General features: G+C 31.3%; 1 protein-coding gene across 11 annotated transcripts in view; it reads right to left on the minus strand.

Annotated features, from left to right (window-relative positions):
- Positions 1 to 991: 991 nt before the first annotated feature.
- LOC108694670 (guanine nucleotide-releasing factor 2) overlaps positions 992 to 14,518 on the minus strand; it is a 78,675-nt gene continuing 65,148 nt past the window's right edge. For 3 of the 11 annotated variants that reach the window (XM_018204294.1, XM_018204284.1, XM_018204295.1), the window contains 16 exons: positions 9,331 to 9,739; positions 8,821 to 9,045; positions 8,201 to 8,383; positions 7,809 to 8,116; positions 6,887 to 7,003; positions 5,868 to 6,187; positions 5,556 to 5,763; positions 5,222 to 5,245; positions 3,832 to 4,027; positions 3,461 to 3,716; positions 3,125 to 3,368; positions 2,967 to 2,981; positions 2,682 to 2,856; positions 1,948 to 2,592; positions 1,732 to 1,863; positions 992 to 1,645 (listed from right to left, as the gene is read on the minus strand). In XM_018204294.1, the coding sequence (XP_018059783.1) occupies positions 1,507 to 1,645; positions 1,732 to 1,863; positions 1,948 to 2,592; positions 2,682 to 2,856; positions 2,967 to 2,981; positions 3,125 to 3,368; positions 3,461 to 3,716; positions 3,832 to 4,027; positions 5,222 to 5,245; positions 5,556 to 5,763; positions 5,868 to 6,187; positions 6,887 to 7,003; positions 7,809 to 8,116; positions 8,201 to 8,383; positions 8,821 to 9,045; positions 9,331 to 9,739 (3,596 nt within the window). In that variant the 3' untranslated portion in view covers positions 992 to 1,506. The remainder of the gene's footprint in view (positions 1,646 to 1,731; positions 1,864 to 1,947; positions 2,593 to 2,681; positions 2,857 to 2,966; positions 2,982 to 3,124; positions 3,369 to 3,460; positions 3,717 to 3,831; positions 4,028 to 5,221; positions 5,246 to 5,555; positions 5,764 to 5,867; positions 6,188 to 6,886; positions 7,004 to 7,808; positions 8,117 to 8,200; positions 8,384 to 8,820; positions 9,046 to 9,330; positions 9,740 to 14,518) is intronic. The other 8 variants (XM_018204289.1, XM_018204285.1, XM_018204290.1 and 5 more) reach the window with 8 other exon arrangements.

The following is a 14,518-nucleotide window of genomic DNA, read 5'->3' on the forward strand; positions in this document are numbered from 1 at the left end:
TATTACCCGTACTAGAACATCAATTGTTAACTAAATGTTTAGGCCTTTTTTGTTGCTGTAGGTATCACTAACAATTACAAATCTTGATATTATACATGTGCATATCAAACATGAAGATTGAGAATCAATAAATTGTAATTGTGGTGTGTGTGTGTGTGTGTGTGTGTGTGTGTGTGTGTGTGTGTGTGTGTTATGCGTTTACTATTATTACAAAAAAAATATAAAGTATAATTTTGCGAAATAATAAATTGAAAAGGATAAAAAGGCGGATTCATTCACTTGATTCATTCTTTAAGATGACACATGCAAACTGCTAAATTATTATGGCAAAATTTCTCATACCTTATATCTATGTAAAGCTGTATCAATAGCTGTTAAATATTAAAAGAAGCAACAAAAATACAAAAATGCAGCATATTTTCAATAGCGAAAAAATGAATTTGATTCTTTCCTTTGATCTACGGAATGTATAAATAATAATAATTAGTTCAATTTTGAAAAGATTACACTGGGATTTTTTAAGAGAACTATCTATATAACTATGGTAAGTTATTAAATTAAATCAAATTCGTATTTAATTTATTTTTTGTTATTTAGTTCATATTTAATTCACCTAATCGCTAAGTAAGTCATGTGATTTAAAGCTGAAAGCTTGGAGACCTATTAACAGTTGCCAACAAAAAAGTGTTTTCTCTATCATCATATACAATAGTATATGTAACAGTTGCGCTCAGTCGTACCATGTGTCCCAATACGCGCGTACTAGAGCGCAAACGCGAGACTACAATGGCCCTACATTAATCAACGTAATTGGTGTTCATCCTTGTGTAATCAACAGTGTTCTGTTGACGCTCAAAAATTCGCTTACCTACATAAAGCTAGAAATGGACGTTCACACACATTTAAATAAATTAAAAAGAAAAAAAAAAGAACACGTACTACTTTATACAATTCACTAGCAAAGGTAAATAAATAAAATATATCTAGAATAGCTGAAGATCGGGGTTTCTTTCATTAACATTATGATAAACATCGTTACAGCTTGTAGTTAAGTATATAGATTGCATATTCTCATACGTTATTAGTAAATACGTTATGTTGATTTGTAGTAAACGGAAAGATTGTTTAAAATGCACTGGATTAAATATCAAGTTTACTTACGTATCGAAATTTTCTCTAATCAATCCGAGTTTTGGCGTTTTGATTTCTGATTGATGCTCGCAAGTGTAATGTTAAATAACGTGTCATATTGAATGTGCTAAATATGGAGTTCACAGTTTTGCATACTAAAATTTTCACGTGATTTAATAATACATAAGACAACCTCACAGAGGCTGTCGAATGGGATAGGGATAGACTCGCTAACCCTTTCACCGCTCTTAGAGCGTTCTAGAATTTTTCTTGTTTATTTTTTTCCGCAAAAAGTATATACCTACGTAAATATAAACTTCCTAATTCATCGTTTCAACCTTTCGAGACGCAGGCAGTGAAAGGGTTAGGTATATTCTAGTTTTGCGGCTGTGCTTTCTTGCCACCACGTGGCTTGATGCTCTCGGAAATTTGCCACATCGCCTCCTCACAGAGGAAATCACTGAAGTTGTTGAAAAACGTCATAATGCGTTCGTGTTTCTTGAAAGAGTACGTGCTGTAAAATAATAATCATTTATAGTATATTTATAACAATATTTATAACATTAAGATTTATTAATGATTTGTAGTGCAAACACTTACCCTTTCTTAAATCTTTTCATATTTTCAACAATATTAAATTGTTGCCATCTCTTGGAGAAATTTATAGTGCCATCTGGTAATAAATTACTATTTCCAATATGCACAAATGTAAGATCTTGCAAAACAAGTCCGCTGAAATAAGAGAAACATACATATATTCTTGATAGATGAAACTTTTTGTATTTTTTGAGCAACAACAAATATTTATATTCTTACATGTAAGGAATACATGGCGGTTGTGTTTCTGCTAGAGCTTGTCTATAAGCTCGGAAGCTACTAGAGCTATCAATAAGAGCACAATATTCCTTGAGACCTTCCGTAATGTGCTTTTGCCATTCAAGTCTCCTAATAGGTGCACTATCTAATGCAGATAATAATGCGAGATAGCTGTTAAAATTATTAATTTTCCTAAGATGCTTCATTATTTTAATGAACTTTACGACATATTTTTCTCTATCCTTCGCTTCATTTTCTAATCGATGTTCTAATATTCTAGATCGTGCCCAATATGACATTTTATTAAAATGTTCAGTAAATCTTGTAAGATTCGGACTTCTCTCTTCATTCTGTTCTTGCGCCCAAATCAACACTTCCGGAATTTCTATTTTCATAAACAAATCGGCATCAAGTAGTGTCATTTGTTCCGCAATCTGTTCGCTTTTAAAATCTAATAAGGAAGCTTGTTTCGTTGTAACACTTAGAGACGAGAGAATTGGTTGTGCTGCTTGTAATTGCTTCATAGTGTGCTTCTCTAAAATTTTAACTCGCAACGCTTTGGCCATAGTAAGATCTCCGCTGCACACTAATTGCTGTACAAATTCCATTAAAGTTTGCAAAAGAATGTCATCAAGATCAGATATTCTGTAAATAATTAGTTATATTATAAATCGCAATCAAACTTATAAGAATATGCGCGCGTAATTAATATAGATAACAGAATCTCTACTTACGTTAAATCACTTACGACTCTAACAAGTAAAGAAAATGCTTCACGTGCGGCTCTTTGTTTAACAACATCTGGAGAACATGAAAAACGTTGATGACGTCTATGTAGTTTACGAATTAATTCTAATGGTTGTATGAAAGTTCTGTACGTCGTTAAAAACGCTTCTTGATACAGGAAATCTGTAAAAAATGCATTGTTTTTATTAAAATTGAATTCATCCGTTTATAATTTTTATTATATTTATCATTTTTTATATGCAATATTGTACTTTAAATATTTCATTAATTACCTGATTCTTTTTCATCTATGCAGCATGAAAAGATAAATAAATAATATAATAAAGTATATTTTAAAAAATTATATTTTAATTTTAATAAAATTAAATTATTCATAAAAATTTTAAGCTTTATATCTCTTAAGTTTAATGAATTAAGAAAAAGTATATACCATGTTTATTTGCTTTTGTCGCGTGGATTAATAATGCATCCGGATGTCCACCACGTATATCTGGACCTTCTTCATCTGGTTTTTTTAATACTAAATATTTGCTAATATCTAATTCATCTAAAATGCTATCATCTTGATCAATATCTCTTAGCTCAAGAGTATTTTCATCAACTGATATGGAAGAAAGTGCATTACTAGCAGGTCTAGACGATGATAATACTGTATCCATAATAACATTATTATTCTGAAATAAAATGATTACAATCATATTAATACTTAATAACTATTATACAATTGTAATTCTATAATAATAAAACGCAATAGTAAAATTATTACATTAACGTTTACCAATTTTACTGGAGTGGAAGGTGCAGGATCTTTCTTTTCATGTATTGGTTCCTCCGTTTTTAGAGGTGTTGACGTCACAAGAGGATCCGAATTATGAATACTCTGCATGCTAATGGTCGGTTTTGGTGATATTGGTGGAGGTGTAATGTTTGATTTAATGGAACGAGATCTCTTTGGTGGTAATGCCGGAGGCAGACTAGAATTATTTGTCTCTACTAAGCTTGGCGTCGTAGTTATAGAAAGGCTAGATAAAATAGGACCTCATGATGATTCTATTTTCTTTAACAAAAGTGCTAAAAGTATCTTTATAGAAAAAGTAAATAATGATAATAAAAACGATATAACTTATAGAATAATACCTTGAATTATCGTGTAGAGCAGTCACAGTGTGTGTCATGAAGGAACACGATTGGGTTGTAGTAAGAGACATCTCATGTTGCTGCCATTCTGCTTGCATGGAATTGTAAGCTGCTACAGAATGACGGGTACCAAGACCAGAGATGAAATCATTATTACTATGGGAGCAGTTCCCGAACATCTCCATGTATGCCATAACTGAAATACGTGCAAGTAAATAAATTAACATAAATTTCATTTAAAAAAAAAATCACTATTGTTATTATAAATTATTCTATAAAAAACCTACTCTATAAAAAAAGGATTTTTTAAAATACAATCGATAAATGCAAGCACGAGATGTGTACTGCAATAAAATATTAAAACATGGGTATATGTATGGATTGCATGAAAACACTGAAACTGATGCACAAACAAATCTTGTGTATTTATTATTTTGATTAAGCGATGTGTAAAAATGAAAAACTCACTGGAATGAAAGTGAAATCTTTTAAACAACATTTTACGTATAACTGTAGATATTATATCCACTTGTTACACTCAATTTGTGCTATTGCACAATAGAAACAAGTGCTCTAGTAATTGTAGACTTAATTAAAAGTATACAAATTAAGAAAGCTTCACATTAACATACAATTCTTATACTTTAGTATTCACTGCATTCTTTAATTTTAAGTCCGTTTATCTTAACGTAAGAAAGGAAACTAAACTTTAAGTCTTCAACAGCTGATGAAATGTAACTATTAACTGAGTATTAGTGAGAGAGGTCAAAATAATTAGAAAAAGAACACGCCTACATAAACTCGCTAGAACTGCCTTTCATTCATCTATATTAATGAATTGTATAAAACCCGCAAAATTTTTCACATTTTAAATATTAAAAATGTATTATATCTATTCTTAAATTACATAATAAAAATGTAGTTTTTAATGTATAATATAAAATCTTAGGTAGACCAAATGTGGAAAGAGATTGCAATATAAAATAAATAAATAATATTAACGGTATTAATCATTGTGTTAATATGTGTATACAATATATTGATGTATATGATATTATAGATTATACCAATCAAAAAATATATTTTTCAATTAGTATAATATTCAACATCATAGCAAAAACTTCCGCATTATTATATCTATTATATTAAATTAAAAGTAAGCCAAGAATAAGCTGCAATTATCAATAAAAATTCAAGCTCAATATCAAACAATATCATATTTTTAAAATATTAAAGATAAGAAAAGAAATATAATAATTAATAAAAATAGAACAGTAAACATGCCGCAAGAGAAGCCTGGAATGTAAATATGTGAAACATAGGATATTAACTTAGCGTGAAAATGTTTGCCGAAGGGGTAGTTGAATTATGTGGGCAGGATCCCACTTACCAGAATATGCCACTGATTGGAACACTGGGGGATACAAAACATTGCATCAGTTTTAATCTACTATCAAAAGATAATTTGGAATGCCTAATATTATTTTATTTGGAATCATTTGCGTATTGATAGATTGTATTAATTAAACATAAAGATTACAATTATGCAAAATTATTACACTAGCTCGCGAGGAGTATTTATTAATGCAGTATTTTTCAAAATTCGTGTATCTTAAAATTAACAGTGAAAAAATAAAGCAATCAATTATCAATGTTATTAAATATTCTGTTGATGTCTTTTATCTCATTACCGATATTAATAATTAATAAAAAAGATTACTTACTATGCCGCTTCTTTAGAGGCAAAGGAGGTGGTTTATTGATATCCAGACTATCTCCGTTACTAGTATGCAAAGTGCAAGTGGATAAATGCTCATTTTCTGGTACATTATCATACTGCGACGGCTGTCGTTCTTTTCTTCGCTTGGATCGCTTCTCTGGCAATGCTGGAGGCGCTCCATTAGAATCGGATGTAACTATCGATTCCATTTCCTGTATACATCATAGATACATCAAATAATTAAATTATTAAAAAATTTAGAGCACATAAAAGTAAATAAAAATAAAACAAAAACATAAAACATAACAACACCCACATTTACCAGTTTCTCTAATAAAGCTGGGTCCCCATTTCCAGACATGTTAGTCGTGCTAATAGTACTTTTGGAACTACTCATCGTCTTCTGTGTAAAAATAGAGCCGTTACTGTCCGATGATAATTTGGTCTGAGAAAACGACTGTTGCTGTGCACTATACGATTGAGAATTATAACTAATGCTGCTCTGCTGCGACGATCTCTTGGATGTCAAGCTGGACGCGGTGGTATAACTTTGGGATGAACTTCGTTGAGAATGCATAGAAACAAAGCCTGATTCCTGCGTTTGTGTAGATAATCGCTCCATCTTTCCTTCTATACCTAAAACAAAATTAATTTAAAACAAGCTTATTCAGAATCTAAAAAGACATCATAAATAAATTCACAAAAGTTGTGAAGTTTTCTTACGAAAAAACATTTTAACATTTTCCCAACTAAAATTAGATCTACGTGACATTTCACAAAATATCTATGTTACTACTACGATAAATGAAAAAAAGAATTCACTTAATTTTTTTCACTAAAATCTATTTCACTTAATTTTGCTGTGCTTTGAGTGAAGATCTATACGATACTGTTTATTCACGCGGCTGGAAGGTTGATGATACCTACGCAACTTGTTCCACTAACTATTTTCAGAATTCTTGCATAATTTTAGCATCGCATTTTTTTTTCCTTTTCCAATGTTTGTAAATAATTGGAAATACTTGAGTAAAAAAGTTATGTAACTCAACAATAAAAACGATAAATAATTTTAAATGTTCTATTAATTTATGTTACTGAAATAAATTTTTCTTAGCTTGTTATTGCAACATATATGTAATTTTAATTATTAATTGACCAATATTACTGATTAATCAATTCTCTCTCTCTCTCTCTCTCTCTCTCTCTCTCTCTCTCTCTCTCTCTCTCACACACACACACACACACACACACACACACACACACACACACACACACACAAAAGTAAATTATTTATTCTCATAATAAAAGATTATTTCTAATAAAAAATTTACACACCAGTAAATGGATTAAGCATTTCTTGAGGTGTTTGTTGACCTAGCAACATAGTACTTGGTATATTAGTTTCAGAACCATCCCAGCAATTACAGTTTGATGTACCATTAACTTGCATGCCTACAAGAATACAGAATATACGTTACTTTGCAAAAAATCTGCAATCTAATATCATCATGACAAATATAAAGAATAAACCCACAAACACGAACTCAGTTTATTTAATATTAAAAATATATATTATAATAATAATACACACATTCTTCCCAAGAAATATTAATAATAGTTTTTACTTTATAAAAATGGTGTAAAAATTAATTATCTCACTAGTACGCTATGTATCTAATATTATGTAAAATTCCTAAAATACCTTCATAGTTTATACTTAACGTTATAAACTTCAATCGCTTATTAATGACTAGGGTATTTAAAGCGCGAGGGAATCTTGGATCCATAATAATCGTGATTTTTCTTAAATAAAATATTTATCCTAATCACAAATAATAGAAATTTATTTGTATAGCTTGAACGAACGATTGTAGACTGACACAGAAACCAAGGCAAGTAGAATGACAAACTAATATGCTGAGTAAGCGTCGACCATGGACTATTCATTTTACGTATATGGCAATGTATTTACAACAATTCTTTCATAGTACTATTTCAAATATTATCCGAAAAAATTAATGTCTAATCTCGAACTCGATAATGATATCGTATACATTAAAAAAATACTTTATGTTATGTAATATAACACAATATAATTTTATTATTATAATTTTATTATTATTATTACAAGCATAAAAATTTTTTAACAATTAACAATTATATTTAAGCAGTATTATTAAAAATAAAGTTTCAATGTAGAATACTCGAATGATATCACTACAAGTAAACATTTTAGTATAAATTATTTGAATATTACCTTGGATAGTAGCCATGAGACTTAGGTCCATACTGTCATTCAAAGATTCGTCATTTGGTCCCATTATAGCTCGAATCTCATCTTCGTCTCGGGAATGATTCAGAGCCGAATCCAAACTACCGGCCGATGCGCTCAGAAGAGATGACGAATCCTCTGGAGATCGACTTCGAAGGGATACCCTATCGAGACTAGATGCCAGAAGACCCTCTGATTCGTCGAGGAGCTGTTGAGTTCTCATTCTTCTCTTCGGCGGTAACGGAGGAGGTGTACCAGAAGAGCTATTTTCCTCCGACAAACATACATTTGTTCTACAAGGGATCGAGCGTTTCTACGTTCAACTTCTAGTGACAAGTAATTTATTATTCTCCTTTTTATAGCGAAACAAATGTTACCTGTCAGGTAGAGGAGGTTTCGGGGGTGGACTAGAATCCCGTAAAATCGACTCGGAACTATGCGAGCTGCGAACCAAGCTACTACTTGCTGCCGTTTGTTCCAAGATCTGTCGTTCTCTTGGTGTCAACGGTATATCCGGTAGAGAATTTCTTTGTGTTAGTTCTGACCCATATCCGGAAGTTCTATAATTTATAATGAGTTATATTGGATTTTGAGCAAATTTTGTATTGATTTTATTTATAATTTATCCTTCAATCATCTTCATATGAAATATCAAAGATTATGAAATCCTATTTCAATATTAATGTACACTTTATAATATTCGTGAAAGCATTTCATATTAAATAATAATTAATAATCAATCACATATAACTTTCCATTATATATCAAGCTTATTAAAATTTCATATCATCATTAATGTTATAATTAGATGTTATTTTCTACATTGTTTCTATTAAATCTCCAGCTCTATCTTATCAATGCATTAATTCATATTTTATATAATTAATACATATTTTATATTTACTTCTAAAATATACTATTTTTATTTTGATGACGATTTTTCGCTATTTCGAGATATATTGTATTAAAATTTAATTCACTATTACTACAAAATTACCTATTATTATTTGTAGCAGACGGAGGTTTCTGCTTATTAGCGATTTTCTCATGCGCCAGAGCTACTAGATTTTTTACTGCTTCCTCGACCAGTCCAATAACATGCGTCACGTTTTCGGTGTCCAAAGCGGAAGATTGATCACCATGCAGCAGCACATCGTCGCAGAGTTTCAGCAATTGCGCTAACGCTTGGTACACTTGATTCGTGGCAGATCCCAATGTGGAACTGCAAGTACCAGGATAGAGAATCGAGAAAATGTGATTAATCAATTCTTTCTTACACTGCAATCTAAATCTAGATATTTCTTTTTCGCTATTAAAGTTACAGCATTCAAACAAAATTCTCCATAAAATGAAACACAATATCGAATCATATTGTTTAGTAAGTAGAATAATAAATTAAGTAAAATAATGAAACTGACTTTTTAAAAATTGTTCTACTTACTTCTTCTATATTCTCCTATAAAGCAACTATTAGGTAATGAAACTATTTTGCATACAAAATAATCACCTGTTTTCGTAGAGCAGATAAGATTTTAACGCGTTGTGTATCGTGGTAACGGTATCAAGGACAATTGTGCCGTTCCCGGGCAGCATCTCGAGCTTCTTCTTGGATACGACATCCCGAAAATGAAGCAATGCTAGCTGCACCTGCCGTACGTGGATGTGCAAGTCGCGCAGGGGATTCTTATCCAGAGCGGTGCCAGAGTCGTTGGAGCCCGAGGCGTTCTTGTCACGCGGCGTACGCGGTGACGAGGGCGAGGCGGCCCTCGTGGCCGCTCCGCTGCCTCCACCACCGCCACCGCTGCCGCTACCAGGAGAACGCATGTGGGAGAGCTTTTCCAGAAAGTCCTCCTTGAAGGAGCGCGCACGACGCGCTAATTTACCGCCGCGCGCCTTCCCGAAGCGCTCCTCGACTTCTGCAACAAGAAAAAATTCCGTATAAGTTTTAATATCAAAGACTCAGAAAATTACTTTAATTTTCCTTCCTCTTATATTACTTCTATGTACTTTGTTATTTCTTTTTTATTCCACTCGCTTATTTTGTATTCCTGAAGAAGATAACTGCAGAGAATTTTAAAAACTTGAAAATTTCTAATGAAAGATTTTTTTCTAAAAGCAAATATTTTCTTAACATTTCTCGATAACGTTTCGAGAGTTTTATCGAAAAATATTGAAGCTCAAACTGATCCCGATTGAAAAGATTTGATAAGAAATAATTCCATTTTATAACATCAGAAAATCACTTTATTAAATGTTTTTTTAATTTATTACCATTCATTTTTCAGAAATTTTTTTAAAGAACTGATTCTTTTCTTCTTACAATAAAAAGAAGAATAATCAATTTCTAACAAAAACGCAAAGTAAATATTCTTTAAATGTCTATTTTCTATATTTTTTAACCAATTACATAAATATATAAAAATATCAATAAGGATTCTCAATCTTAAAAACAATAATTAGAACATTAGAATAAGGCTAATAAGAGTCTAACGTTGATGTAAGAGAAGAATTAGAAGATGTAAATAATGCTCAAATGTTGGCGATTGTCTTCATTTATTATATCGAACGTTTCGGCTCACTTAACACAAATTAATTTATATTATACATGAAAATTGTGAATCAATGTTTGAATTTCTTTGTTTTCCCGTTGAGATGAGTCACACGATTATCACGATTTTTAATTATTGTACTAACAGTAAAATGGTAATAATTTATATAGCGTATTGATTACTGCATTTTTGCTGCGAGTGACTTACCTTCAATAAGATATTCTATTTTTGTTGAAGATGATTTCAAAGTGAGCCAAAACGTTATAATAAATGAAGATAACCGTCAACACTTGAGTATTATCTACGTCTCCTAACTCTTCGCTGTTACATCAGCGTAGACTCTCATTAACCTTTTTCTAATGTTCTAATTATTGTTTTTCTATATTTTTTAATCACACATCAGAAGATTTTTTTGGAAATATATCAAAAATATAATTCTTTGAGAAAGAGACACAATTCTATATCAATTCTGAAAATAGGTTATTAAAAATAATAGAAATATCATTTATCTATATATAATTTTTTTATCTGTAATTTAATCTACTACATATATATCAAAATTTAAAAACATTTTATACAAAAATAATATTTTTTTATGATGATATCCCATATCTCTGTTTAATGCGTGATTTATAATATAATCCTGAGCATATTTGATCCGGAGATAAAATATTGAAATATTTATGAGAGAATGTTTTCCCTATTTACTTGTTTTTAAAATACATGTAATATGCACATGTGAGTTTTTTCTGTGAAATAAAATGCATCACGAAGGCAAATGGGATTAAAATCTTGCAAACTTTTTTCACCGATTATAACTTGGCAATCTAGCGAGCTTTTAAAGCTCTTTAAAACCTTTTATAATAACTTTTACATTATGAATTATATATGGAGTGACTATCTTCCATTTTGTTACGATAAACCTTAAAAAATTCAACTATAAGAGAATATAATAATATTCTTATATCCTATGAATTAAAAACAAATTATGATACTGTCCACAGAAAATAATTCTATAAATTTAGTTAATACTAATTTTTTCCAAAAAATTTTATTTGTTTTACATATATATATATATTCTTAGAATTTTTCTTTAATTTCCTACACACACACACACACACACACACACACACACACACACACACACACACACACACACACAAAATTTAATATAATAATATAAAAGCTATTATATTTAATATTTAATATTTGTTTAATTAAATTATCATGTAAACTTACATATTAAAGTAACACTCATTTCTCCTTTCTAAAACCACTAATACCTAATGATAAAATAATAAATAATTATCCAAAAGAGAAATTTAATTTTTATCTTTTAATTTACTTATTCAAATTTACTTATTTAATTTACTTTCTCACACCCGATGCTGTTTTCAGAATAATCTCGAGCAGAGAGATTTTTTACAGGGAGAAATGTAAGTACAACATTACATCAATGCAGGATCACTTGATCAAATCGAATTGAACAAAATCGAACGATATGTATCTAAAAGCAGCCCTGTCTCGTCTATCACGTGCCTTCCACAATGCGGACAATATTTGTCTGGATACACGCACAGGGTCGACTTCATCACGGATCGCAGTTATACTGTCAGCCCGTTACACTTGTGTACGAGACGAACGGCCGTTGCATACCGCCAGGCGCGGCGGGTTCCTGCCTTTTTCCACAGAGTGCTAATAGCCGTGCCACTTGAATTAAAACGAAAACGGCTGCGGTGCACCGGTGCGCCGGACGTGCAATGTGTCTGTGTGTTATAGCTAGTCCTAAGTACCTGGGAAACCTTTCTTCCCCGAACCTCACCAGCAAAAGCAAAGAGTAGGTAATTCGCTTTTCTCACCCGCCAGTCGCCGCGTTCGTGAATCGACAATCAATAACGGTCCCTTGTGTCGTGTACGTTGAAAATCCTAATGCGAAATCTTTTAATTTTCTTCGGTATTGCCAGAATAAAAAAAAATTTATACCAATCAAACGGCAAAAATGTACAAGATTCAATCAAAATGTGTATCAATTTACATATATTTGTTCATTTCACCTGCAATTTACTATATTTTTTGCATTAAAAATGAAAATATACAATTTCTTTTTTCCCACAAAAATATATAATCTGCTACGATATACAGAGCCGTTAAAATTATAAATCAATTAATTATTTAATTGAATAATTTAGAATTTACATGGATTTCTATGAATTCAGAAATATATAAAATGTAATACAGATAATCCAACCGTTGTATTAAGGGGAAAAGATTGCTGATGAATAGATTAAAATTATGAAAACATCCAAAATCAAGGTTTATATTTTTAATATTAAGAAGAGAAGGTGTACAACTTTGCTTCCGCCGTTTTTTTTCCGAAATTCGAGGCTTTATTGTAAAAAACTGGTTATACATTTATGATTCAAAGTATTGTCCATCGCTGGCCACTACTTTCTCCCATCTTTCGGGTAGCGTACGAATCCCGCGTCGAAAAAACTGGTCATCTTTTGAGGCTATCCATGAATCGATCCAATTTTTTACTTCTTCATAAGACCGGAAGTGCTGGTCAGCCAGGCCGTGTGCCATTGATCGAAACAAGTGATAGTCAGAGGGAGCAACGTCTGGAGAATACGGCGGGTGGGGTAGGACTTCCCATTTCAACGTTTCCAAGTATGTCTTGACCACTTTCGCAACATGGGGTCGAGCATTGTCATGCTGCAAAATCACTTTATCGTGTCTCTCCTTGTATTGCGGCCGTTTGTCTTTCAATGCTCGGCTCAAACGCATCAATTGCGTTTCGATACCGATCGCCTATGATTATTTCAGTCGGTTTTAACAGTTCATAATACACTACGCCGAGCTAGTCCCACCAAATACAGAGCATGACCTTGGACGTCAAAATCACCGTTCTTGAAGCGTTGAAACTCACGTTCTTTCACTAATAGCGGCCTCACCATAAGTATTTGAGAGCATTCGATGAGCCTCAGCCGCAGATTTCTTCATATTGAAGCAAAAAATTAAAACCTCCCGCAAATGACGAGAATTTGGCTCGTAAACTGACATTTTCAATCGAGAATAACTTTATGATGCAGACACAAATCGACTAATGTTTCTATGGGGTTATGTTGACAGATGCCCAAGTTTATTGTATGACGTCTATGATCTATTTATTTCGACCACCACTTATCGCTAAAGCCATCTATAGGAAAACGGCGGAAGCAAAGTACACCTAATATATATTTCTAAATTTGTTCAATTAAAGGAGTCTAGGATAAATTAGTTTAGTGTTATTTTGTAATTTCTCATTCTATGAATTCATAGCGTATAAAATATACTTTGCACAGTTAAAGTATGTATTGTATGTTTTCACAATTCTTAATGACTTAGATAATATTATTGTTTGCTCTAAGAGAAAAGTTCCTTAAGGGTTGCAGCGCAAAAATTGAAACTATGTGAATATGAAAACGCATAAATTAATGCATAAATCATGTGTATTTGATTTTCCAAATTGATTATTAACACATGGAAGGGCTGACTGATAGCCTACTCAGCTTCTCCAAAAAAATCTTTTTTAGCTGAACGAAATGAATTTTTTGCGGACTTTGAGAGCGCATAAATAGCGCATTATATAATTTATTTATTAAAATTTGGTTAAGTGGAGGCGGGAGGGATCAGACATATTTATGCATAGAAAATGTTGCAAGTATGCAATTCTAGACGTTATAGAGAATTTAAAAAATGGCATTAATTCCAATTAATCTGTCATTTTCCGCATTCCGATTGATTCTTATGTCATGTTCATATGATAGGATATACTTATACATATAAGTAAATAAGTAATAAATATATAAATATAGTAGTATAGTATAATATAACAACAATTACATTAGAACTCTCGAATTTTAAACAATACAAAAAGATAAATATAATAGGCTAATGAGAGTCAGCAATGAAACGGTGCAATTATTTGATGAACAATCAACAATCAGATGTTGGATTGATGTCTTCTTTATTTTGAACGTTTCGACTTTCTTTGAAATCCTCCTCAGCAAGAATAGTATAGTATAGTATAGTATAGTATAGTATAGTATAGTATAGTATAGTATAATATAGTATAATAATATATAGTATAATAATATAGTATATAGT

This window comes from Atta colombica, unplaced genomic scaffold, assembly GCF_001594045.1.
Source record: "Atta colombica isolate Treedump-2 unplaced genomic scaffold, Acol1.0 scaffold121, whole genome shotgun sequence".
Classification (NCBI taxonomy): domain Eukaryota; kingdom Metazoa; phylum Arthropoda; class Insecta; order Hymenoptera; family Formicidae; genus Atta; species Atta colombica.